At 37.2% G+C, this 26,782-nt stretch overlaps 4 protein-coding genes and 1 long non-coding RNA gene across 8 annotated transcripts; 4 read left to right on the top strand and 1 right to left on the bottom strand.

Moving 5' to 3' along the window:
• The first annotated feature begins 163 nt into the window (after positions 1–163).
• Positions 164–3,559, top strand: LOC117125695. 3 transcript variants are annotated; one of them, XM_033278154.1, is made up of 7 exons: positions 1,715–2,246; positions 2,343–2,411; positions 2,479–2,628; positions 2,719–2,790; positions 2,869–2,940; positions 3,007–3,141; positions 3,240–3,559. In XM_033278154.1, the coding sequence occupies exons 1-7, from the start codon at positions 2,178–2,180 to the stop codon at positions 3,342–3,344; spliced, it is 672 nt and encodes a 223-aa protein (XP_033134045.1). In that variant the 5' UTR covers positions 1,715–2,177; the 3' UTR covers positions 3,345–3,559. The 3 variants fall into 3 exon arrangements, 1 of the variants encoding a protein (XP_033134045.1); XR_004450565.1 differs by lacking the exons at positions 3,007–3,141; positions 3,240–3,559 and adding an exon at positions 164–1,563 and having other exon boundaries at positions 1,664–2,978; XR_004450566.1 differs by lacking the exons at positions 3,007–3,141; positions 3,240–3,559 and having other exon boundaries at positions 164–2,628; positions 2,719–2,978.
• On the top strand, positions 3,404–6,289 carry LOC117127456 (DUF724 domain-containing protein 6-like). Its single transcript, XM_033277855.1, has 7 exons — positions 3,404–3,476; positions 3,554–3,913; positions 3,997–4,425; positions 4,561–4,814; positions 4,902–4,983; positions 5,106–5,490; positions 5,587–6,289. The coding sequence occupies exons 2-7, from the start codon at positions 3,845–3,847 to the stop codon at positions 5,850–5,852; spliced, it is 1,485 nt and encodes a 494-aa protein (XP_033133746.1). The 5' UTR covers positions 3,404–3,476; positions 3,554–3,844; the 3' UTR covers positions 5,853–6,289.
• A 351-nt stretch (positions 6,290–6,640) lies between these two features.
• Positions 6,641–12,171, top strand: LOC117127397. Its single transcript, XM_033277603.1, has 12 exons — positions 6,641–7,571; positions 7,655–8,068; positions 8,203–8,286; positions 8,398–8,502; positions 8,584–8,682; positions 8,764–9,213; positions 9,288–9,344; positions 9,415–9,495; positions 9,570–9,626; positions 9,718–9,935; positions 10,022–10,103; positions 10,236–12,171. The coding sequence occupies exons 1-12, from the start codon at positions 6,915–6,917 to the stop codon at positions 10,416–10,418; spliced, it is 2,487 nt and encodes an 828-aa protein (XP_033133494.1). The 5' UTR covers positions 6,641–6,914; the 3' UTR covers positions 10,419–12,171.
• Positions 12,172–13,965: 1,794 nt separating this feature from the next.
• On the bottom strand, positions 13,966–16,352 carry LOC117126778. The gene is made up of 4 exons (XM_033275862.1): positions 16,341–16,352; positions 16,128–16,238; positions 15,872–16,033; positions 13,966–15,777 (listed from the first exon to the last, which is right to left on the bottom strand). Exons 1-4 carry the CDS (start codon positions 16,350–16,352, stop codon positions 13,966–13,968), a joined length of 2,097 nt encoding a protein of 698 aa, XP_033131753.1.
• Positions 16,353–17,095: 743 nt separating this feature from the next.
• LOC108870313 lies at positions 17,096–25,410 on the top strand. 2 transcript variants are annotated; one of them, XR_004450739.1, is made up of 5 exons: positions 17,096–24,404; positions 24,508–24,574; positions 24,654–24,701; positions 24,819–24,868; positions 25,331–25,410. It is a non-coding gene; the product is annotated as an uncharacterized LOC108870313 (long non-coding RNA). The 2 variants fall into 2 exon arrangements; XR_001956832.2 differs by having other exon boundaries at positions 17,096–24,574.
• The last annotated feature ends 1,372 nt before the right edge of the window (positions 25,411–26,782 follow it).

The following is a 26,782-nucleotide window of genomic DNA, read 5'->3' as shown; positions in this document are numbered from 1 at the left end:
GAGGTATGTTGCAGATTCAACCTTATGTGTGTTTTCTTTCTGAGAGATTGGTCTCCTGGTTTTTGCTTGTGTATAGACTTGCTCGTTTTAACGTAATTGATTGGTAGAATTCTAGTTCATGTGAAGCATGTGTATAGACTTCAGGAAGGATTTGTATTGTTTCAGGAAACCCTTCCTGAAAATTGGATTTTTTTTTCTTGTCTACGCAGGATAGAAACAAGATGGGAGATTCAGTACCTCTAAAACTAGCACTGCCAGAGCTGAAGTATCCTATTGGTTCACAGCCAAAGGAAAAGTCAGCAATCAACCAATACTCTGGTTCAGAGTATATCTCTATTGTCAAAAGCATCCTAAAACCAGATGAGATGATAAGAGTCCGAGGATCATTTCTGGGACCTGTAATGAAGCTCAGTGAGAGAGGATTGAAGTTATCAGCAAAGATAGTCTACGCCATTCTCACTAGAAGCATCGTTTCTGTCAAGGAGAATGAAGCCTGGTTCCATTTCGGTGCGCAGCCAATGAGGTTCTCTATAAGAGAATTTCATATGATGACAGGCTTGAAATGTAGTGGTGCATTAGAAGGACCACGAAGGGAAACCGAGAGATTTAATTGGGAATTGCTAAAGGGGCGTAGTCATAAGTTAAGTGACGTGGTGGACCAGCTCAGAAACACAAGAGAAGATGCTTCTGAGGAGAGAGTATGCCTCGCAATGCTCATCCTGGTAGAGAGCATATTATTGCGGAAGAGCAAAGGAGGGAGTTTTCCTTTGGAATATGCGAAAAATGCACAGGATATGACATATCCATGGGGAAAAGAGGCTTACATTGTGCTCCTGAAGTCAATTCAAAACGCTGTCGCGAATCATTTGGAGAATAAATCCAAATTTGAGTTGCAAGGTTATCCTCTAGTATTCCTTCTTTGGATACTAGAGTCGATTCCTTTGCTAAGGAATAAGTTCAGTAAGTGTGTACCAACAGTTGAGGTTCCTGGGCCGACTTACTTGTGTGAAAAATACACTGAGGTAGAGAATCCATCACTTGATAGGGTTTTACAGGTTGAAGCTGATTCAAAGGTAAGCTTTTCCAAGTATATGTTTCTCAGTTTATTTGGCTTCTTCTTTTTAATATGTTTCTCATTGGTCTTTTTTTAAATACTCTCAGCTGAAGGTCCATTGCATACTACCTTCTATTCCTCATGATCCAGAAGATGATATCTCCATTGAAGACAAATATAGTGACGAGCTGGAAACAGTGAAAGATGTAACAAAGAAAGGGTACAAGATTACAGCCGATGACTGGGAAAATAGGTGTGTAGACACATTTGACACATTGGATGCTCTTATTCAAATGATGGCAAATAAGGAGACTGGCCAAGCTTCTACTCCGATTGATGAGGATTCAGTAAATGAAAAAGTGAACAGGATCATCACGGTAATGGAGGAGAATCTGAAGAGCATGAAGGATCGAATGTCATTACTGGAAGAAGAAAACATACATCTTAGAGCTCGTGTGTCAGAGTTGGAAGGAAACAACAATGTTTTTCCCACTAACGTGACACAAAAGGTAAATTCTCAAAACATCTTCTTTTACATTTGCATTTTCAAGTATTTTTTGGAAGATCTTGTACATATTCTTGAATGCCTTCCTAATATTTGACAAACAGCGATCCAGTGGGACACCTTTATCTCCAATGTCTCACACGCAACCATCGAGTGAGACACCTTTATCTCCAATGTCTCACACGCAACCATCGAGTGAGACACCTTTATCTCCAATGTCTCAACAGCCTAATTTGACACATGAGGTATGTAACCAATAAATATTGTTGAGTTTTGAAGTAATATTTGGAAAGCTTTTGTACTTCTTGAATGCATTCCTGATTTTTGCAGGAGACAATGATTGAATCAGCTGCATCTCCAAAGTCTCAACAAAATGAGGTATATGCTCAAAAATTTTTAAGAAAATATTTGGAAATTCTTGTACAAAATCCTGAATGCCTTCCTGATTTTTGCAGGATTACACGCAACCATCGAGTGAGACGCCTTTATCTCCAATGTCTCAACAGCCTAATTTGACAAATGAGGTATGTAACCAATAAAATATTGTTGAGTTTTGAAGTAATATTTGGAAGCTTTTGTACATATTCTAGAATGCATTCTTGATTTTTGCAGGAGACAATGAATGAATCAGATGATGAAACTCCTGCCCTTGATACTCAAGTATTCTCTCCTAATCTGACAAAAGAGGTATATGCTCAATGATATTGTTTTCACAGTTGGAGTTTACAAATTAGTTTTGGGTGATTTTTTTTTACATATAAAGGCTTTTCTGATTTTTGACAGAAAGAAACAGAAACGTCTACCGATGAGAGGCCATCCAATCCTAATCAAGATGGAAAACCAGATGATGAGGTAATATTTATTCTAGAAATTATAGTTGAATGTATTCATGATGGCCATTCCTGATATTTTTTTGCAGATTGTGAGAGAGAAATTAACAAGTGAGTCACCTGCTAGTCAGAGTCAAGTTTTGCAGAAAGAAACAGTAGAAATGAATGAGACACCTTCTTCTCCAATAGCTCCAAAGAGTATTGAAACTCCCGTTTATACTCCAAGTCAGACTCAGCAGGTACATGGTCAAAAAAAATCTTGGATTTTTAAGTTAATGTTTGGAAGCTTTAGAACGTACTCTGGATTGACTTCGTGATAATTTTTACAGATTGAGAGAGAGCCATCGGATGACACGCCTGCCCTTGATACTCAAGTTTTTACTCCTAATCTGACAAAAGAGGTATATGCTCAATGACAGTTGGAGTTTACAATTAGTTTTGGGTGATTTACATATATAGACCTTTCTAATTTTTGGCAGAGGGAAACACAAACCTCTACTGATGAAACGCCACCCAAAACTAATCAAGAAGAAGGAAAACCAGATGATGAGGTAATATTTACTCTAGAAATTATAATTGAATGTATTCATGATGGCCTTTCCTGATATTTTTTGCAGATTGTGATTGAGTCACCTGCTGCTCAGACTCAAGTTTTGCAAAAAGAAACACTGGAAATGAATGAGACACCTTCTTCTCCAATATCTCCAAAGAGTATTGAGGCTCAAGTTTTTACTCCAATTCAGAAACAGCAGGTAAATGTTCAAAAATCTTGGAGATTTCAAGTAATGTTTGAAAGGTTTTGTACGTGTTTTTGATCCCCTACCTGACTTTTTTTTGTTTTTTTTTGCAGACGGTAACAGAGGAAACGTATGAGGCTACACTGCCATTGCCTGAGATCATTTCAGCAAACAATAAAAAGGTAAGCATAGAAATGTCTTTCATAAGTACAACTTGAATTTTAAATTGTAGAAACTTCTTCATAACTACCTCTTTTATTTTACTGTTATTACATGCTGTGCATCACACACCTTCCTCTCCATTGTCTTCACTAATTGCACTAGTTATTGAAGAAAATAAGAATGCTTTGGTAAGAAGAAATATTTAAAATGTTTATGTAATATTTTTCTATTCAACTAACTCTTACCATTTACTTTTGTCTTATAGAGTGAGACAGAAACTGCGACCCAATATTTTTCTACAAGTGAAGGAGAGCATACACAATCAAGCAGAAAGAATCAAGCAGAAGAATATCTCAAGGATACTACAGAACCTACTACTGAGCTAGTTTCCACAGATGTTTCGAAGACACAGCCTCTTACTCCGCAAACACAGCACCTTCAGACAAGTGAGGGAGATCAATCCGATGAGACACCATCAGAGCAGAATCAAGCAGAAGAAAATCTCAAGGATACTACAGAACCTACTACTGAGCTAGTTTCCACAGATGTTTCGAAGATGCCGCCTATTACTCAGCAAACAGAGCATCTTCAGACAAGTGCTATAGATTTTTCAGAAACAAACGAGGTATGCATCGAGTATATTTGATCTTTAATTATTATTCTAACAATTTAAAACCGCTGATGTTACTGAATCTTCATTTTTAATAGGTTGAAGTAAGCAGGCTTCTAGCTCACTTTCAAATAGGCGCAGAGGTTGAGATTTTGTCTACTGATGACGAAATATGGTATCCAGGAAAGGTTGTTGATCTTAAACTGTGTGAAGGACTAGAGGAGCTGACAGTTGAGTACACGACACTCTTCACAGACCAACATAGACTTCAGAAACTTCAGGATACTATCACGGCTGACAAAATACGTCCTGCAACACCAACTAGTGACCAAAAATCCTTTGAGATGATGGATAAGGTAGAAGCCTTTTACAACAATGGCTGGAGCAGCGGACAAATTAGCATGGTACTTGGTGATAACACATACTCGGTGTGTCTCTATACTTCTATGGAAACTATTCTATTCAAACATTCAGATTTGCGAATTCATAGAGAATGGAAAGATGGAGTCTGGAAGATGGCAGATAAGGTAAATCATAACTAGAATTATACTTCACGTGAATTGTTTGATATACATACATTTTAGTTTCAGGAATGGTTTCCAGAAATTCCGATTGCAACAAATTTGATAATATTTTGCTTGGTGTCTATTGTTTGATTAAAGGTGAAGCCTGATAAGAAAAGGAAAGCTGCTGCCTCATCACAAAATTCAGGAATGGATAATGTTTTCCTAAGAAGGAGCGAGAGGGTGCCTAAACGATCTAGAGACACAAAAACTCCATTCAAGTCTGACAGAAATCCGGCTTTAACTGTAATACCTGAGATTATACCTGCAGTTGATCCGTTTTCAACTCCTGCGGAACATAAGCTTTCAAGGCTTCAAAATTGGATGACATTAAAGCCCGGCATGCATGAAACGTAAGCATGTTTCTGTCCTTGTCTATATATTCTTATATTTATGTATAAGAGGTTTGGTAATTCCTTTGTATCTTTAATCGACTGCAGGTCCCTATCAATCAATGATAATAAGATAAGGAAATCTTTCTTTCAAAGCATGGAAAATGCAAAAAAGGACCTTAAGAAAGAGGTAATTTATTTACATATGTTCTTGCCTTGAGCTTTTTTTTTAAAAAAAAATTCAGGAAGGATTTGTTTAGTTTCATGAATTATATAGTAACAAATTAGATAATGTTTGCCTTTTTTTTGCAGCACATTGATGGAGCCTTTGCAATGCTAAATTGCAGAAGAAATGAGAATGCTGCTTGGTTCCACAACTACAAGATTCCAAAGGCGTGCTTCCTACCTATGGAGTTCTTGCATTGCTTGCTCTCTGATGATTTGGCTTACAAGAAAGAAAAGGTCAAAGGTAAAAAGATTTTCAACGATTTATTTAAAGATACTGTGAGAGGGAAGGTATATCCAGAGAAGACATGGGGAGAAGATGTTGATGTTGTGTATGGGATTACTCTTGGAAAAAAAAGCAATGTCTGGATTGGGATGGAAATTCATTTGAAGAAGAAAAGAATCACAGTATATGATTGTTTTCAAAAGGAAAGCAACAGCATTGATATTCCTCAAGTGAAAAAGTTGGCAGGTATGTATAAACAATTTGTATTTGATGTATTCAACTGTTTCTTGGTTTGAAATATTCAACTGATTCTATCTTGATATTGATTTTTAAATATGACAGTGTTGATTTCTAATCTGCTGGTGGAATCTTCTGGTGATGAGGTAGATAAAGTGAAGATGATTCCATTTGAGATTGAGCAGGCACAAGGTTTACCCAAGACAAAACATCCTTTCAACTGTGGGATATTTCTTGTCAAGATTCTGGAGTGCCAGTCATTGAAGATAGGAGACATGACAAAGATTAATGATGACAATGCATTGGAGCTAAGGAGAGCCTTGTCTTGTGAGATCTTCAACCAATTTGTGGATGAGAGCTTTGGGAAATGAGAATGATGCATGAAAACATTTTTTGTTTTAGTTAAGACTCGGTTTTAGTTATGACTGTTTATTTTGTTATGTTGTTGGCGTCTGGTTACATAAGAAAGATTGGAAGGATATCAAGTATTTTTTTTGGGTATCATATATCTTGGAAGGTTAAAAATAATGTTTCTGGATGGGTTTCCAGAAAAAAAGTTAAGTGTTTCAAATGTAAAAAAGAATGAAATGAGATTATATACTAAGGATTGGACATGTATATGGTAAGCTTAAAATTGTGATGTTTACAGACAACAAAAATTTAGAACCACCAAGGATCGAACCCAGAGGGAGAGAGTTTGCGTATTTGGATAGTGTGGGAGTTTAGCCACTAGGCCAAGAAGAATCATCTGTTAATGGATTACATTTAATTTTATTTAACTCCAAACTGTAACAAAAAAAAAAAAAAATTGATTTTGAATCCACCACATATCGAACCCGGGGATAGAGAGACTTTTGAGTTATGAAATGCCTTGGTTTAACCGCTGGTCTGAGGAGAATCATCTGTTAAAGAATATTACATAAGCATACTTAAACCAATTAATATAGGATAGGTTTCCAAAACAATACATTTCGATTGAAAAAAGACAAAACTCTTGCCGTCTCAACACTCTCGTCGTTTCAAACTTATCGAATCTCACTCGTCTCTGCCTCTCGAATCTCTCTCTCATCTCCATATCTCTCGATCTCCGACGAAAACCCATCTCCAGAACTCTCTCTCTCTCTCTCGATCTTTTACGCGAGCTCTCTCTATTCTCCGAGAAAAACCATTTCTAGAGCTCTATCTCTTTAAGGTATGTTGCAGATTCAACCTTATGTGTGTTTTCTTTCTGAGAGATTGGTCTCCTGGTTTTTGCTTGTGTATAGACTTGCTCGTTTTAACCTAATATGATTGGTAGAATTCTAGTTCATGTGAAAGCATGTGTATAGACTTCAGGAAGGATTTGTATTGTTTCAGGAAACCCTTCCTGAAAATTGGATTTTAATTAATTTAGACAAATAAAATTTTTCTTGTTTACGCAGGATAGAAACAAGATGGGAGATCCATTACCATTAAGACTAGCACTGCCTGAGCTGAGGTATCCGATTGGATCAGAGCCAGAGAAGACGATATCGATAAACCAACACTCGATAGTTGCTTATATCAAAACTGTTAAGGAAATTCTAGGAAATGATGAGTTCAACAGAATAAGAGGGACGTTTTTGGGACCGGTGATCAAGCTTGGAGAGAGGTCTTTGAAATTATCAGCTAAGATAGTGCACGCAGTTCTCACCAAAAGCATCAAGACAGTGAAGAGACACGAAGCATGGTTCCATTTTGGTGCTCAGCCAATGAGGTTCTCTATAAGAGAATTCCACATGGTGACTGGTTTGAAATGTAGTGGTGAAGCAAGAGAACCACGAGAGGAAACCGAGAAATTTAAGTGGGACTTCCTAAAAGGGCGTACTCATACAGTAAAGGACGTGGAGAAGCAGCTCAGAAACACAAGAGAAGATGCTTCTGATGAGAGATTCCCTATGGCATTTCTTATATGGATACTTGAGTCAGTACCTTTGCTACAGTATGCATTCAGTCAAGTTGTTCCTATTCTGAGCGTTCAACCGTCTACCCCAATATTTTTGTGTGAGAAGTACCTTCAAATAGCTTCTCCACAGCTGATAGATGTTCTCCTAATTGAAATCAAAGATCATGTAAGTTTTTACATTATTTTTTTCTTGTTTCTGTTTTGCCTTATGATTCTCCATTTAAAAGCTAATTATTTTTATGGTTTCAGCTTAAGGTCACATGCATCCTACCTCCTATTTCTAATGATCCAGAAGCTGATGTTTGCATGGAAGACGAAGCTAATAAAGATCTGGATGACATGGCCGATTTATCCAAGAGAGGTTATAAGTTTAAAATTAGAGATTGGCGAAACATGTCAGTAGACCTATACGGTGCTAATGAAGAAATAAGAAGAGCATCTTTACTGTTTGGGAATGGAGGGATGAGTCAAGCTTCTTCTTCGTATCAGGAGGAGTCTTTGGAATCAAAGATCAACAGAATCAGCGAGATGGTGGGAGATAATTTAAGGATCATGAACGATCGTTTGTGTTTGATTGAAAAAGACAGGAAACAGATTAAAGAACGTGTGACAAAACTAGAGAAACTACAAAGAGTTACTTCATATGAAACTCCAAACAATGAGGTAACTTTTTTTCGGAAATTAAAATTAATGTTTATCTAGTTCTTGATTCAGTTTTTTTTTGAGTTGTCAAGTAATTTTGGAAGATGTTATACATATTTAGGATTGCCTTCCTAATTTTTGTTGTACTTGCACAGACTGACACAACTCCATTTCATGAGACGGCTTCCAGACAAGGTGAAGCCAATGCAGATCAAGCAGATGAACAACTTAACAATGAGGCAAGTATAATTTTGAAAACTGTTGGTATTTATAAAATTATGAATTTGGTTGTACTTAAATTAATTTTTGGAAGTTCTTGTACGTGTTCATAATCCCATTCCTGACTTCAGGATACACGAGAGCCTATGAATGAGATCACGAAAGAGACACCTGGTTCTCCAATAGCTCAACAGAATATTGAGACTCCAGTCCTTACTCCAATTCAGACGCAGCAGGTACCTTCTTTAAAAAATTGGACTTTTCAAGTAATTTTTGGAAGCCCTTGTACGTGTTCATTCAACCATTCCTGAATTCAGGAGACTCACGAGCTTATGAATGAGATCATTTCACCAAACATTTCCGACACACAGCCAAATACCCGAGCTCGCAGAAATCTTTTAACAGAGCAAAATAAGGTATTACTTTCATTAAAACCTTTAATAAATATACAGCAACTATCAAAATGACTGGATATCCTTGAATCTAAACCATCACAGGATGTAGAAAGCAGAGTTCAAAATCCCTTTGAGATCGGAGCAAATGTGGAGATTTCATCACAAGATGACAATACTTGTCATAAATGGTATCCAGGAAATGTGTTGGCAACATATTTGGTTGATGGGGTTGAGATGGTGAAAGTTGAGTACTCCGTCCCGTCTCTGGACGAAAAGAAGAGGAAAAGGAGTGTTGAGACACGTGTATCAATTGACAGAATACGTCCTCAACCACCACCTGAGAGATCTGGAGCGAAGAAAAGTTATGAGCTAATGCAGGACGTGGAGGCGTTCGACAATGGTGCCTGGTGCGCTGGAAAAGTTAAAGTCATTTTGTTTGATGGCTCGTGTTTTGTCTCTTTGAACAATTCTAAAGAACAAATTTACTTCCACCATTCTGAGATGCGAAAACCAAGAAAATGGGTAGATGGTGTTTGGGAGATGACAAAAAAGGTAAAACAAATGCCTTGGATCACTTGAATTGAAAAATAATGTCATTTGTTTAATATCTCGGTATTGATTTTCAGATGGAAGAAGAGCAGACGCAGAGTGTGAATCCAAGTGAAGGAGATGGTGATAAAAAGGTATGAAATATTTATACATCATACTAGGAATTAAGATATAAATGTATCTGAATTTTTGTCATTCAAAAAGGGGAAGGCGAAGGCTGTCGCTTGTAAGAAAAATGAAGCAGCTGGTCCATCAGAAGATGGTGTTGGGAAAATGGCAAAAGAGGTAATAAAAATGAATAAGATCCACTTGAATTGAAGTTCAGGTCAATAGTTTGATATATCGGTTTTGTTTCACAGATGGAAGTAAAGCAGGGTAAGAGTGTGAAACCAAGTCAAGACGATCATGCAAAAAAGGTATAAAAAATATTTTTACTTCATATTAGGAAGGCATTCAAGTATAAAGATAAAAACGATCCTGAATTTTTGTCTTTATTTTTAATTAAAGGGGAAGCCTGATGTTGGTAAGAAGAAGAAAGCAAATGCTCAGCCAGTAGATTTGCTTCCTTTTCTACAGCGAGAAGAGAAGAGGCCAATACGACCTAGAAACCCTCCTATACCTGTAACACCTGAGGTAATCCTTCCAATTGATCCATTTGTGACACCTGAATTTCCTCGGTTTTCAAGGCTTGCACACTGGATGGATCTACGGGGCATATATCGTGTGTAAGCAACTTTTTGTCCTCGCATAAATATTCCTAATTTATTTTGTAAAAGTTTCGATTGATACTAGTTAATTTTATCAACTACAGACCGTTTTATATCAATGGAAAAGAAATTGAAAAAGAGTTCTTTCAAAAAATGGACGATGCAGAAAACAATCTCAACAAAGAGGTAATCAACACTCTGTTCTGTCTTCTATTTGATTGTGTCATATGTTTAGGAAGAGGTTGAGTTGAGCTATGCTAGATGTCCATGTTATAGCAGTTCTATATGAAGTTTCTAACTATATTGTTACATTGGCAGCACATAAATGTTGCATTTGAAATGCTAAATTGTAAGAGGGTTGAGCAAGGTGCTTGGTTCCGCAACAACAATCTTCCAGCAGCATGCTTTGTACCAGTCAAATTCTTAGAAGTGGTTGGGTACGCTTATGAATCTGTCAGGAAGCCACATAAGAAAAAAAAACGTTATTGGAGGGCTGTGTAGGCGAACTTGTGAAAGGTTTAATACATCCAAAGAAGGTATGGCTGGAAGATGTTGATGTAATATATGGTGTCATTGAAGATAAGTTGAGCTGTCACTATATTGGGGTGGAGATACAATTGATGGACAACACAATCACACTCTTCCATTGTGGTCTTCCAAAAGCAAATATCAAACGTGCTCTTAATCAAATCCAAGAACTGGCAGGTAAAAACTTTTTGTGATTTATTAATTTTATCATTCAGTGTAGAAAAATCAGTTTAATTTATATTGTTACATTGATAATGGATAGGATTGTGAAAGTATGCGTATCCTGAAAAAAGAATTTTAGCTAATTTAGAAAATAAAAGTTTGTCACTTGCTGCTTGTGCTTGTGATGCATTTTTACATATTCATTTTGTTGTCTGTTTGTGATTGATTTATTGTATAATTTTGGATATTTATGACAGTGTTGATTAGTGCCATAAAGATGGAACTTCTTGGTGAAGAGGTTAATTTCGAAGATATCAGTCCATTTGAAGTTAAGTTTGCAGAAGGGCTTCCAAAGACAAAATTTCCATACAACTGTGGTATTTTTGTTGTGAAGATGCTGGAATGCAGGTCACTGGGATTGAAGAGCATGGCTAATATAAATGATGAAACTGCGATGGACTTACGAAGCAAGCTATGTTGTGAGATCTTCGACCAGTTTATGGATAAAGATTTCCAGGAAGGTCAAAGGAAGTGAAAATGTCATATTTGTTCTGTTTTCTACTCTGTTTTTCTACTTTGATATTAATTATCCCTAACGTTTAAGTTTAAGTTTGTAATGAATTATCCCTAACGTTTTTTTCATTTAGATTGTTATTGAAAATTTTTTAGGATGTATTGATGAATTGTCAAATGCTTATGGTACTTTTAGGATGGGTTTCCAGAAAAAGAGTGAGAAAGCAAAATGCACCAAAGCCTAGCAAATTCCTTTAAAGTTTACAAAAAAAAATGAAAAAGAATGTGATCCGATGTTGATTGAACTCGTGAACTCTCGAAAGATGAATCAAAGTGTGCAGCCGCTGTGCCAAGGGTGTTATACTTGCCAAAAGCTATAATAAAACGAAAATAACTTTTGAATATTTAATTAAAAACAGAAAAAAGTGTAAGTATACACAACGGGGATCGAACACGGCTTATTGTGTGATAAGGGTACACTAAGAGTAGAAGGGCTTGCCACTAGGCTATGGTGGATATTCGATAACAGAGTAAATGTGAACTTATTTATTCACAGACGATAGATTTATATAATCTGGATATCATTTTAGGTATTCAGGATAGCTTTCCAAAAACAAATTCCTTTAAAGTTTACAAAAAAAAAATGAAAAAGAATGTGATCTGATGTTGATTGAACTCGTGAACTCTCGAAAGATGAATCAAAGTGTGCAGCCGTTGTACCAAGGGTGTTATACTTGCCAAAAGCTATAATAAAACGAAAATAACTTTTGAATATTTAATTAAAAACAGAAAAAAATGTGAGTATACACAACGGGGATCGAACACGGCTTATTGTGTGATAAGGGTACACTAAGAGTAGAAGGGCTTGCCACTAGGCTACGGTGGATATTCGATAACAGAGTAAATGTGAACTTATTTATTCACAGACGATAGATTTATATAATCTGGATATCATTTTATGTATTCAGGATGGCTTTCCAAAAACAAATAAGCAAATCAGATAACCAAGTTACAAGAACACTAGGCCAAACCATTACAAAATAGTGAAAAACATTGAACAAGTTTTTTATTTAGGTTGTTAATTGAAGAAACAACACAAGAGAAACAAAAGTACTTATTCATTTAAAATAAAAACTGAAAATCAAACATAATGTGGTCCTTAAAAACATAAAAAGAGAAGATGATAACATGAAATTACTCATGACACAGCCAACTTTCGCCAAGTTTATCCCAATCAGGGACTTTGACCTTCACATCAGCAAGCATTCCTTCCGCTTCCGAGTGCTCTTCTTTGAGTTTCTCCAACTCAGCAGTTAAATCAAATTTTCCATCAGCTTTGATAATATCTTCAAGCAACTCGATTTGGACAGCAATTGAATTTGCTTTGCTGGATGCCAGATTCCAATCATTCTCAGATAGCCTGTATTCGTTGGACAAACGAAGAAGAGCCCTGTAATGTACCACAGTTTCCTTCTTCCCCTTATTGAAACCTTCGGCGGCATCACATCCGTAAACCTCCTCTATGGGACGCTTCATCATCTTCTTTGAACTTCCTTCCATTGAAACTTTGTCCTGCAACAAAATCGAAACTAAGATGTTACGATAAAATAGAAATAGAAAAAAGTTCATGAATTGAATGGAAAATGAGAAAAATCGAAAACTAACTTGTATTGCAAAAGGATAAATCAGACGAAATGAAGTGAGTGAATAAAAGGTCTGATATCGTCCCTTATATTTATAGAACTAAAAGGAACTCTTCGATTATTGAAGTCAGTTAAAATAAACTCTTGATTATTGTGGAACTCTTCGATTATTGAAGTCAGTTACTGAAATAACCAATCATATAACAGCCAATCTTGACGAAAAGAAACTCTTCGGTTACTGAGTTACATGATGTCGTTTGGAAGAGACTCTTCGATTCCTGAGATATATGTTTGAACAAAAAAAAATCAACCATTACTCGTAGGAGAGTCGAACCCGGGTCGAACAAATGTTTCGGTATCATAGGTTTCGTGGTTTAGCCGCTAGGCTGAGGAGAATCATCTGTTCGTTGCTTCCACATAATTAAATTTAGCCATACAATTTATAGTATAATACATTGGAAAGATCTTTGATAGTTCAGGATGGGCTTCCAGAGTATGCATGAATAATATACATGAATATTAGTGTGCTTCTTTCTTAAACTAGAAAAAAATGAAATGAGATCAAAACTAAGGATTAATATCTACACATTTGGAAAATTCTATAATGTGATTTGCAAATTTTGGAGGAAAAAAAAATATATATACACATCTCATAGGATTCGAACCTGAAGATGACTAGGAGGAAAGAGGGAATTAAGGTGTAGTAGCCACTAGGCCAAGTTAATTTCAGTCATTACATGTTGTAAGTAAAGTAATATATTTCTTTTATTTTTATTCAACTTAAATTTTTTTGAAAAACTCTGATTAGTAGGGGAATCGAACCCGGGTCGAGTCAAGCGTTACAATTTCGACAGATAGGTGTTTTAGCCGCTAGACCGAGGAGAATCATCTGTTACCCTTTTCCACATAATTATTCTTAACAGAAAATGTTGTATTATAAACCTTGGAAAGGAACTCGGTATTTCTGGATGGGATTCCAGAATAGTTGAATATTACTGTGTTTTTTTCTAGCAAAGAAGTTTAAACTAAAAATTGAAATGAGATCAAAAGATAATGTTGTATATTACAAAAGTTGTAAGAAATCATACTTATTCAGGATAGGGTTCCAAAAGAAAAAATGTTTATGGTCTTGTGCATATCATGTAACCATCAAATAGCCAACATCCAAATAATAATCGATAAAAATGTAAAAATGTAGAACTTCATCCTATAGGCCTCTGGCATGTGATCTTGTTGTGCCCTCCTGTGCCACATCTGCTGCACTTGTGGGACTGAGATTTAGATCCAGGAACCCCAAACTCGCCAACGGATCTCTTTCTCTTTGTAGGAGGGCGTCCACTTTTCTTTTTGGTAGCTGGAGGTGGGCAAGACAGTTCATCAATATTCTCTGGATAGGTGGACGTTGACAACTCTCCACCAGGATGTATGCTTTCAGCATAAGCTTTAGCCCACGTTTCTGTCAAGTGAGAAGCATCAACAAAACGGTTTTCATCTCTCTTGATATGCTTAGCAGCAGCGATGGCATGGATGCAGGGGATCTTGTCAATGTCGAAAACATTACATGTGCAATGCCGCTTCTCCAAGTCAACAACAAACTTCATTGTTTCATTCTTCACCTCAAACTCGCTTCGATCAACTTGATACACATTCAACAACATTGCGGCCCCTAACCTAGATACCAATTTCTGCACAACTTTTGGAGTAACCAGGTGCTTATGTTTCGCAGCCGCTTCGCGTCGCTCAAAAAACCAAGTGGTCATCGTCAATCTGATAGTTTCAAGGAGAGAGATAATGGGCAACTCACGAGGCATCTTCAACATAGAATTGAGAGACTCTGCAATGTTGGTAGTCATGATATTATACCTGTTCGCAGGCGCATAGCTTCGTGCCCACTTCCTAAAATCAGACTCTTCCAGATACTTAGCCAATTCAGGACATTTATCCTTTATGTCCTTGAAGATTAACCAGAACTCGTGACACGTATAGGCATCAGCAGCGCTTTCCACCAGAGGTAGCAACCCAGTCTTCGCATATGTAGGAGTGATGTTGCGGAGCAGATGGATCCTGCAAATTCCATGGTGAGATAAGGGATATACATCCTCCAACGCTGAAGAAATGGAGTTAGCCCTGTCTGATACAAAAACAAGATCCGAAGCGTCCGGGATCTTCTGGCTCAAACCTCTAAAGAACCATTTCCAAGAGGCGCCGTTTTCTGCGTCAACCACTGCAAAGGCGAGAGGATATAGATGATAATTCCCATCTTGAGCACAAGCTGCCAATAAAGTCCCATTGAATTTTCCCTTCAGAAATGTACCATCTACTGCAATAACTCTCCTCATCAATGAGAATCCCCTTATCGATGGACCAAAAGCCACAAATGCATACTTGAACTTTCCTGCAGCATCAACATGTTGATAAGTCAAGGAACCAGGGTTTGTTTCTGTGATTTTATACAACCACCTAGACAAATTGTAATAGCTGTCTTCAGGAGTCCCTCTAACCAAAATCTGAGCTTCTTCTCTCACTCTCCAAGCTTGTTTGTAATTGATGTGAACACCATGCAGCATCCTGACCTGTTCAATGATCTGTTTCGGTTTGAGACCTTCCTTTTTTTCTCCATAATTGCTGGAAATCAAAGAACCCAACAACTTTGCAGATGCTTGTCTGTGGTTGGCTTTCCTGTGTGTTGTATCGCATGTATGCTCATGAACATACTTTTTAACAACGAAAAAATCTGAAACAGGTAGCTTGATAGCACGCATCCTCCACGTGCAATTTTCATCAACACAACTCAAAAGCACTCTTGACTTGTTAGAAGAGACAGTCTTGTACTCAAACTTCCACTCTAAAGCCCATTTCTTCATCCTCAACATCAACTCTCTCTTTGTCTTAAAATAGCTATTCACCTTAATATCGCCAGCTACTCTCGTGTTTGGTGAAAGTCCAATATGGACAGGGCTAAAATCCGGAAGAGCATTCAGAGGAACTGTAGAAACACCTTCATATAGAAGACTCTGCAAAAGTCAAGTAGTTCTGTAAGGCATAATACTTGATTATGAAGCATATCATGCAAACACAAACAGAAAAAGAGAATTAGGGACAATGTACCTGTTTTTCACTCTGCACAGTAGAAAGAATCACTGGATTGGCATTCAATGGAACAGTAGAAGCAAATGTATCAGAAGCTTGAATGTTACAGCTAGCTGAATCAGTACTAAAATCCGGAAGAACATTCAGAGGAACTGTAGAAACACCTTCATATAGAAGACTCTGCAAAAGTCAAGTAGTTCTGTAAGGCATAATACTTGATTATGAAGCATATCATGCAAACACAAACAGAAAAAGGGAATTAAGGACAATGTACCTGTTTTTCACTCTGCACAGTAGAAAACATCGCTGGATTGGCATTCAATGGAACAGTAGAAGCAAATGTATCAGAAGCTTGAGTGTTACAGCTAGCTGGATCAGTACTAACCTGCAAAAGTCAAGTAGTTCTGTAAGGCATAATACTTGGTTATGAAGCATATCCTGAAAAGTCTAAGTAAGAAAAAAATCATACAAACCTTAACACACAAACGACAGGTTCCATCAAATGCTCTAGTCTTGGAAATGAAAGTTCTGAGCTGACGAGTATTACCTATCGAGAGTGGGGGGAAACTTTCAATAATACATTTCATATCCAATCAAAAACCATAACTCAAACTGATTTCTTCCTCTTTAACACTAAAATCTTCAGAGACAATCTTCATCAAATCTTCATACAGTAGATCTTCTTCTATGGAAATGATTGATGCATTCCTCTTCAAATCAACAAGAAACTCCCACTGGAGAGATTCTTTTGAGATCTATTGTCCACAGATGCACAAAACTTCCATTGTTCTACAAAATCAACTTCAATTCATCAACAAATGAATAATATATAACAAAACCTAGATAATGTATAACAAAGTGAAATGATTCAAACCTTAATCAAATCAGACACACGAGAGAGAGAATGAGATGAATAGACGTAGAAACGACAGATCAATTGAGAAACGACGACGACGACGATAAATAAACGGAGAGACGACGACGACGGATCAACGGAGAGGCGAAGACGACGACGGAGAGACGACGACGACGGAGAGACGACGACGACAACGACGGGGAGACGACGACGGAGAGACGACGACGACAACGACGGAGAGACGACGACGACAACGACGGAGAGACGACGACGACGACGACGAAAGACAGCGATGAGGAGAAGAAGAAGCGATGAAATGAGGACAGCGACAATTGATTTCAAATTTGTTTTTTAAATTAGTTAAAGAAGGGGGCATAAGGGTAAATTGCCCCTTTAATGAAACCTATTTTTGTGACTTCTGATCCTGAGTGCTAGTTTGGGGAGGAAAACTTGGTTTAGTGTTCATTGTGTCATTTTCTCATAAAGGAATCAATATTATAGACAAAAATGATAATGAATCTATCCAAACATCCTCATAGTTAAAAATGATATTCAAGAAATTAATAGAATAAAACATAAAACGATGAAATCTAAAAAACCTTATTATCCACTACATACTTCACATGATCTATTATTTGAAGAACACCATAAACATACACTAGCGAAGGTATATATGAGTGGAATATTGATGGAAGTTCAAAATATGAAATAATGAATTTATTTCAAGAAATGGGAATGCCCGCTATATCATTTAAAGCTAGATGTCATTTTGATAAGCAAGCTTGTATTATGCTAGTAACTGGATTTAATGGAGCATTAATATATTGGTGGCCAGACAGAATTACGCAAAATTCAATAATTAACCATGTTGAAAAAAAGAGAAGAAGACAAAGATGGTTTTTATGAAGAAGTAGAAAATCAAAATACAATATAAGGATTAATACATACTTTAACAATGCATTTTATTGGTAACTAGATTTGGACCCGCGCGTTGCAACGGGCTTTGTTTAATATTTGAATTTAACAGAAAAAATATAAAAAATATTTTGTTATAGTTTTATAATTTTTTTTCATGTGTTATGTAAGATGTATTTTATAATTAAAATTCATTTTTACACATAAGTTTCAGTTAGTATTTGGTTTTTATAATCATGGTGTATAGACTAACGGTTATCATCTTGTACTTAGAGTTAAAAAAAACATCCATACCTAAAAAAGAATTTGGAAGTTAAATAAGGCTAAGAAGCAATGACAACATTATACACTTTCTTATGTACTAATTTAATGTTTTATTAAACTTATCCAATGTTAAATCATTTTTTTGATTCATTATTTATTAATGATATATTTTCATAATAACATTTTGACTAAAATGAATTAGAAATTACTAAATAATAAAACTAAAAAATCTAATAAGATATCGCTGAAGCTTGATTTGTTTTTGACTAAACATATGTACGGTTGACAATAATAATAATCAAATTTTATGAGCAAACATGAACATATATATATCAAACATGTGTTTGATTTTCGTATGACCAAACACATAAATACCAATCGTGACAACATCCTAATTTCTTATTTTTGTTAATTTAATAGCTTTAGTACTTGTCATCAACTTTTTTTTCCGAAAACTATTATTAAATAGGTAATTTTATTTTTATTAGGATTTTTTAAAAAAGAAAAAAAATATATTTTACAAATCTCATTTTTACTTACGATTAAAAAAAGGAAACAATACTATTAAACAATTTTTTATTTTTTTAATAATTTAAAAAAAGGAAAAAGTGTTATCATATAAACTTTTACAATTATCTTATATTTAGAATTTCAAAAAAAATATAATTGCTATCAAATAATAATTTTTAGTTACTATAAAATAATTTTTAAATTATGATTTTTACAATTCATCAATACTATTTTCACACTTCGTTTTTAATTAAATAACTTTTGGTATCATGTTCATCATCAAATTCTCTCTTAAAATATACTATCAAATAACTTCTTACAATTTTCTTTTGGTTATGACTTAAAAAATCTGATACAAATCTCTTTTTTTTTACGATTTTTTTAAAAGAAAACAACAAATTTTTTTTAGGGCGTTAAAAAAGAAAACTAAAATTACATTGTCTTTTATAACTATATTTTTTCTAGGATTTATAAAATAAAATTACTATCAAATGTTAACTATTTTTAAATGTTGCTATTTTCAACAATGACTCTCGGACAACAATGACTCTCGGACAAGTTAAGCTTCTCGTTCTGGCCGGATCATAGATTCCCTAGTAGCCGACAACCCATCAATCTACAAAGCGATCCTAGGAACGCCTTGGATAAATTCCATGGGAGCCATCCCATTTACTAATCACCTCTGAATCAAATTCCCGACTCCAATGGGTGTCGAAATGATTTGGGGCGGTCAGAAACAGTCGCGTCTTTTCTTCTTAGCCGAGCATAAGCTATGGAAGGTCGAAAATCAACCAATGGTAAACTCCAAACATACAAAAACCATGATCGTCCAACCCATGGTCAAGACGCTTCGAAAAAACTGACGTCAATTCAGGCACCAAGTTTAGACAAAGGAAGCGAACAAACTTCCAAACCTGATGCTCCCAACGACCCGGTCGACTCAACACGGGAAAAAGCCATTAATCCAGTAGCACTCGATACTATTAAAATGGCACAACCCTGCCAAGCAAATAATCACTCACGGTGAGCACAATGAACTACATGATGGTTTGATCCTCGAAAGAAGTACGTTGCCAGCCTGTCGTGACATTTTCAGCTGTCCCCTTTGCAAAACATTGTTGGGGGGAGGGGAAGGGGGGGGGGGGGGGGGGGGGAGTGGGTACGTATATGTATGCTCGTATACTACGTTTTAAATATCAGCTTTTGTATTTGATATTTTTTTAAAAATTCGGCAATACGATAACACATTTTTCACATATTTAGCCAACTCTCGCAAAAAAATAGTTTGCCAAAATACTTAAGCGAAAAACCGTTAACACGATTCATCGATCAAAACAAGTTTCGGTCTAAGCTTCAAACGACATTCAAAGACCCCACACGGTATACGAAAATCCTCACACACAAATAAAACTAAAGTCACTATAATGGTTTTTTTTTTCCTGTTCTTGGGAGATCAAACTATTTTCAAAAGAACATGCTTCTTCCTTATAACAAACTCATACAACCTCTGAGTCAAAACTCTGTTGATCGCAATTCAAAGTTTAAAAAAAATTCTCCAATTCCTCCCCAATGTTTAGACGAGTTTCCTCACACATCTAAGCCAACTCTTGCACAAGTACTTTGCCAAAATTGTAACGACCCAGTTTTGTGAACCGAAGCTGGTTTAAGATTTCTTTAATTATTTGAGATTAAACCAAACATTTTCCCAAACCAAGTCTTCTATATATATGATCGTACATATCCTCTTCCCTAACTGAAAAGCCTTAGCCGTAAGAAACCATCTCCAACTTTGGAGCAGGCAGTTTTGCTATGGAGAATACGCCAAGCGCATGTTAGCGTTATGGATTTGTAAGACTATCGAGGTTGGGAGTATTGGATATCATTAGTGTTGAGCAGGATAGTTTTGAGCAGGATATATCTATAACGAAACTGAGTTGTGTGTTGGACGATAAGCTGTTAAAAAAAGGGATCTTATAGCAAATACATCACTTGTGTTTCTCTACCCATCGGGAACACCAAGGGGTACAAAGATATGAAGTGTTTACTATAATTGATCTAGTATGAAGGGAGTTGTAGCTTCATTGCGTCACAGTGTCAGACATGTCAGATGGCTATGTCAGAGGATCAGTTATCTATCATGTTATTTTTGAGTTTGCTTTTACCGGACTGGAAATGAGGCATGGTGATTATGGACGTTGTTATTGGATTTTTAAATCACCATATGTGGAAAGGATGACACATGGGTAGTCATGGATAGACTTTCCAAGTCAGCCCATTTCCTTAGTAATTAAGAAGACAGTTTGAGCTAATCAGTTTGAGTAGACCTACATTATTGAGTTTTGGAGGTTTCATGGATGTCAACATTGTATCAGATTGGGATTCGAAGTTCACTACATTTTTGGAGTCATTCAGAAGAAACTTGGGACAAAGATCCACAGGAATACAACTTATTATCAGCATATATATGGTTAGTCAAAGAGAACTATTCAGGCTTAAAGGACATGCTCAGATTTGCATTTTACAGTGGAATGGAAGATCGAAAAGCATTACATCTAGCAGAGTTTTGCCTACATCGACAACTATCGTCCGAGCATTGAGATGACACCGTATGAGGCTATTTATGGTAGGTCTCGTCGTATACCACTTTTTTGGACCAAAGTGAGGGAGTGACAAGAGTTAGAACTAGTAATGGTTCAAGATGGTATAGCAAATGACATGCTCAAGGATTGGTTTGGGGAAGCCCATGACGGCAGAGGATTTATGTAGCTAAGCGCCGTAAGGATTTAGAGTTACATATGGGCGATCTAGTATATTTGAAAATGAGGACATTTCAGGAGGATCTAAGACTCGGAAACAAAAAAAATGTTGTCTACATCTATTCAGCCAGTTGAGATTTTGGATCGGCAAGTGAAAGCGGTCCAGGGGACAATGACTATGTTTGTCAAAGTTCGTTTCGAGAAAAAAAAAAAAGACAGAATCCAGGAAGAGACCTGAGAACCCAAGACTCATATGAAAATTGATTTATTCAGATGAAGTATTGGACAGTCGGCTTATTATTTGAATTCGAGAACGAATTCCTTATTAGTGGAGGAGAATTGTAACGATCCAGTTTTGTGAACCGAAGCTGGTTTAAGATTTCTTTAATTATTTGAGATTAAACCAAACATTTTCCCAAACCAAGTCTTATTATATATGATCGTACATATCCTCTTCCCTAATTGAAAAGCCCTAGCCGTAAGAAACCATCTCCATCTTCACGATCTCTCACTCTTTGGTTGCAGCCATGTAAGAGGATCTCTGCCATTGTTGACGCATCACCACCGTATCTCTTCTCTGTTGTTAATAGCTTAACATCTCTATGAATCAATCTCTACCGAAGAACACAGATGTAATCACCATATTGGAGCTAGTTGGCTACGTTACAAGACGGAGAGAGAATGTGACCATAAGCCGGCGCCACCGCCATGATCATCACCAACCACCACGGAGTTGTGCCCCTGTGAACCTAAACCCACCACACGTGTGACCTATAGCACAAGAGATACTTTTGCGCAGCAGAGATTTCTTCATGTCTTAAGCTGAGGAGAAGAGATGGATACATCAGACCCATGGCTGAGGAGTGGTTTTGCGAGAGGTTTCTAGTACGATCCAGGGGGTTCTAGGCAACGAGTCATGGCTCTTTGGATAGATCTCGTTTCCAGGAATCTGTAGAAACAAACGGAATTAAGATCGGAGTTGTACAGCAAAAGTTATTGACATGCTTCTTGGACAAGAATAAGCTTAAGCTGTTGGAATGCTGAAACAGTTCCGACCAGTGTCAGAGTAAAGGCGCAACGGTCAACCTTAACAAAAGCTTTCAGTCTGAGAATTTTACAGTAAGTAGTTAACTATTTCAGTTATAATCTCCAACAAACGGTTTGTCATTCCAAGTTATTTTCTGAGAGTTAAGCTTGTTTTCGTGAGAGGTGTTGGTGCAGTCTACGTTTGCGACCAGTCTGGAGACGAAGCTAATTTGATTAATCAGAGGGTGTCCGATCGGAGTACACCCGGTCGCTACGGATAGAGGACATCCAGGGCTACATTCTTACCGGATGGATTGAAAATATAACGGTCAGTTATTGAGTTATGCATATGTTTTCTCTAGGGTTTAGGTCTGGCAGAATCATCGTACTCATTTATTTTCAGACTTTTGGAGTTGCTGTGATAGAGCCATCAAGGTCTACTCTGTGTTTCTCAGGTTTTCTTTAGAACCCGTGGCAAAGGTGAGGGTCTATTCCATAAATCCTGTACCAGTGTAAAATTCTCCCTATCGTAGTTTAGATTTCGAATCATGATCCGTCGGTTTGAATTGAGTCTGTTCGAGTCTTGATTGTTAGTTAGTTCATTTTTTGTAAACTGGAACTAGGGGTCTAGAGGATTCAACCTTTGATTGGATTGTGTGATGTTAAGAAATGTGATATATATATGTATGTACACATAGTTATGAGTAGGGACTATGTACGCGGACAGGGCTCAGAGATGTCTGGGCTAGCGATGCTACTTTGATTGTGCGGGCAGAGGTTCAGAGACGTCTGGACTTGCGATGCTACTTGTGCGGGCGTGTGGTGCATATGCGTTTCTACCATGGACGCTACTTGAGAGGGCGGGGGTACAGAGACAGACTGTACTAGCGACGCTACGTATTATATATTCATATGAGGAGATGCGAGATGTATGGACTAGCTATATGCTATTATCGCATTGTTTGGTTTGTGTGACGCGATAAGCGTCGTGTGTATTCATGTTAGAGCTAAACTTCCATAGTGGAGTTCTATTTACTCAAGTCAGTGGTTTGCGTGTTTAGCATCCCATACCTCACGGAGTAACTCCCCTGTTACTCACCCCTCGTGTTCTTTCCCCTTTCAGGTGAGACTGACGAGCAGGAGTGATTGCTATCGGACTGGTGCTTTGCGAGTTTTATTTCCTTTTTTATTTCAAATTTGTGGTTTTATGCTTTTATCGATATTTTTGAGATTTATTATATTATTTAGATTTTATGGTTATTTATTGGATTTATGACTTTGAAATTGGCTTTTAAAAAGTAATAAATGGAGATTTTAAACTTTTTATTTATTTAAATTATTTCAGAAAATAAGGGTGTTACAAAAATCTTCAAGTGGCAAACCATTAATACGTTCCACCGATCAAAACTAGTTTTGGTCAAAGCTCCAAACGATTTCAAATACCCCCACACGTGGTATACGTAAATCCTTACACACAAATAAATCTCGGGAGATCAAATATAAGCAAGACAAATGTATACGACCTCTTGGTCGAAACTCTGTTGATTGCAACGCAACATATGCTCCAACGGAGAAACTCCCCCAAGAAAACTGTCTAAAACTTGGAGGATGTCTTTGAATTTGGGTTTAAAACTTGGGTTTAAAACTTGGGTTTGCTCGAAGAAACGTTCGTCCAAGAAAAATGCAAGACATCGTATATTTTTAGGAAATAAACTTTCGACCGTAAATCACCTCCTCGATGAATGTTCCATCTTGGAGAAATCCACAAAACAGTTGTCACGGACTATAATTAGAAAGAAAAATAATTGAGTTGGAAAGACAAGTACTTGCCTTACCCTGTCCGTCGATTGGTTCTAACAGAAAAACTTTATTTTCTAAATAAACTCCTAACTGATTCCCCCATAGAGATGGTTCTCGTACTTTTTCGACACGAGGATAATTAGCATGCCATAAAATAAATCTAAATTTTTATCAATACCTTCTGGATTTTTCCTAGAGGGGTGCTAGGTTCCACCACTGAAGCAAGTCATTTAAGCCGGGAATATTATCGGTAGACTTCAGAGTCGAGGTGGAAACCAGGTCGACATTGCAACGGGTTATGTAAGACGGGATCGACCCCACATACTCCAAACTCGAAATTAGGCTTAGGTCTTGCCTTATCACTGACGAAACACTCATAGGAATAGTATCTTGATGCGAGATACAAGAACATGTCTCTTCGTTGGTATTTACAAATACCTCTCCTCTCTCACTCTCTCTTGATATTTTTTCACCAGATTGGGTTTCTGTGTAACTTTTATTGTCTTTTGTGTGCATGTACGATCCAGTTTCCTGAGACTATATAACCGAGACGATGTTGATTTGTTTGGCATCATGATGCCGCGGCCAAATTCGGTGAGATTCATAATTCTCTGTAAATAGATCTAAACCTTATTTAGATTCCAAAACTTAGAAAATTGTGTGGTTGTTGCAGGAGTTGAACGTTGGGGTATGATGTGGTCAATATATTAGAGAGCATTGGGTACACTCACTTTCTCCACCTCTATCTCAACTCAGTGTACACTTTAAAAGCTCTCAATGTTTTTTGTTTTCTCATTTTCTGGTTTTTGATAGAATGCTTCTTTACTTTTGTTTACAGGAAGAAGGTTTGAGAGAGGGTTTTGGTGTATCTGCAGCAGTTCTCACCAGGTATATAAAACATCACATTTCCCAGATTTTGTAGTGCTGAATTTGGTTTTCAGTTGATCATGTAAGTGATTATGTGAGTCACTAACAAGAGTCTTATGGGAAATGTACATCAGGTAACATATGCCCTTCATACCCCTTATGTATTCACAGAAAAATGCTTTCGATAGCAGTCATATGTACTAGCTTTCCATCGACCGTAGTATTCACCTATGTGTCAATTAGATAGGGTTGGTTCTTCGTTTTTTTGTGTGTATTCACTTCATCATACTGAATCTTGATTTAAAATTCACAAATCAGATTTTCAGTCATATGTTTTAGTTCCAAATGTTCATTCTGAGGAATTCCCAGATTTTGTAAATACTTTGACGTCTTTTTATGCAAGTCGATTTGAAGTTTCCAGATGCAATAACATTGAAAACTGTTTCTCTTTTAGTTTTTTTTCTCAAGCATACTTTTCTGTAGACATGCAGAAGCGTGTGTCATCTGAACGATATGCAGAACTGACCATGCTGCATCTCATAACTTAAAAGAAGCTTGGATTTTGATGTAGCGTACACATTGGGCTTTCGTGTTCTATTTCCTTTTCTAATATTATCTGTGTTTTCCTTTTAAGCTTACGTTTAGGTTTTCCTTTATTCTTTTACCTTAGGATTTATGTCCCTATATAATGTGATCTCTTGGCTTTGTAAGAGACACGACTTTTGAATTATTGATTAATAAACTAGAGCTTTTGTGTTAACAAACTCTTGAATCCTTACTTCCGGGCATTCTCTAAGAATTCAACGGCTTTAAGAAGGCATAGATAGCGGGCATTCTCAGAATTCAACGATATCTTTGCACTATCGGTTACTAGACGGTACTTCCGCTCCGTCAATTGGTATCAGAGACCTTTAATTGCGATTCTACTCGTGATTATCGATCTTAGGATCAATGGCTCCTCGTCCAAACGAATGGACACAGATGCAACAGTTCCTGGAAGATTTTCAGGAGAACTTTCAAGACAATATGAGACGTACGATGGCTGACGCAATTCAGGCCGGCGTCCAGGCCGGAGTTCAAGCCGCGTTCGCTGCCAACCCCGCGAATGCCGCCCAAGCAGCTCCACGCCAGCGTCAACAACGGCGCGATAACCCGGTTTTCGAAGAACACAACGACGATTCTGACGTTGAGAACCCCTTCGGCGACAACAATCAGCAACAACATCTCAACCAGGGTCGACGACACAGGAATGATGATGATACACGCTGGATTTCAGGAATCAAAGTAGACATTCCCGAGTTCCATGGTGGTTCACAACCCGAAGAACTTCTGGACTGGCTCGTGGCAGTCGATGAATTCATTGAATTCAAAGAGATTCCAGCACACAAACAAGTGCCCTACGCTACAACTCGATTCCGCAGTCACGCTGCATCTTGGTGGAATCAACTAAAGATATCACGTCACCGTCGCGGAAAAGACAAAATCGTCTCTTGGGATAAACTTAAGAAACACTTGCGCAAAACATTTATCCCGTATAATTTTGAACGTTTGCTGTTTCAGAAGTTTCATAATATTCGCCAAAGCAATCGCTCAGTAGACGACTATGCGAATGAGTTTTATCAACTACTAACTCGTGTAGACGTTCAAGACTCGGAAGATCAGCTGGTTGCTCGATTCATTGCAGGTCTACGTCCGCAACTACAAAACATGTTACATCAATTCGACCCAACCTCCGTGGCAGAAGCAAGACAACGAGCAGTCTTGGTTGAACAACAAACAAAGTTCTCGACTAACTCTTGGACGGGAAACTCGCGACAGCGTGGCAGCACGACCAACGACGACAGCACAACATCCTCGGGTGTAGATTCGACTAACAGTACCCGCGGAAACAATCGACCTTCGGAGACCAACGCAGCGACCAGTGATACACGACCT

Source organism: Brassica rapa, chromosome A01, assembly GCF_000309985.2.
Source record: "Brassica rapa cultivar Chiifu-401-42 chromosome A01, CAAS_Brap_v3.01, whole genome shotgun sequence".
NCBI lineage: Eukaryota > Viridiplantae > Streptophyta > Magnoliopsida > Brassicales > Brassicaceae > Brassica > Brassica rapa.
The sequence above is the reverse complement of the archived record's forward strand: the minus strand, read 5'-3'. Positions and strand labels throughout refer to the sequence as shown.

Coding starts and splice junctions, on each gene's coding strand:
- LOC117127397 (XM_033277603.1), top strand. CDS start 6,915: ATGGGAGATCCATTACCATTAAGACTAGCACTGCCTGAGCTGAGGTAT. Junction 9,345..9,414: donor AAGGAGATGGTGATAAAAAG/GTATGAAATATT, acceptor TCATTCAAAAAG/GGGAAGGCGAAGGCTGTCGC. Junction 10,104..10,235: donor AAAACAATCTCAACAAAGAG/GTAATCAACACT, acceptor TTACATTGGCAG/CACATAAATGTTGCATTTGA.
- LOC117125695 (XM_033278154.1), top strand. CDS start 2,178: ATGAATGAATCAGATGATGAAACTCCTGCCCTTGATACTCAAGTATTC. Junction 2,247..2,342: donor CTCCTAATCTGACAAAAGAG/GTATATGCTCAA, acceptor GATTTTTGACAG/AAAGAAACAGAAACGTCTAC. Junction 2,941..3,006: donor AAGGAAAACCAGATGATGAG/GTAATATTTACT, acceptor TATTTTTTGCAG/ATTGTGATTGAGTCACCTGC.
- LOC117127456 (XM_033277855.1), top strand. CDS start 3,845: ATGCCGCCTATTACTCAGCAAACAGAGCATCTTCAGACAAGTGCTATA. Junction 4,426..4,560: donor TCTGGAAGATGGCAGATAAG/GTAAATCATAAC, acceptor GTTTGATTAAAG/GTGAAGCCTGATAAGAAAAG. Junction 4,984..5,105: donor AAAAGGACCTTAAGAAAGAG/GTAATTTATTTA, acceptor TTTTTTTTGCAG/CACATTGATGGAGCCTTTGC.
- LOC117126778 (XM_033275862.1), bottom strand. Junction 16,034..16,127: donor CTGTGCAGAGTGAAAAACAG/GTACATTGTCCT, acceptor TGACTTTTGCAG/AGTCTTCTATATGAAGGTGT. Junction 15,778..15,871: donor CTGTGCAGAGTGAAAAACAG/GTACATTGTCCC, acceptor TGACTTTTGCAG/AGTCTTCTATATGAAGGTGT.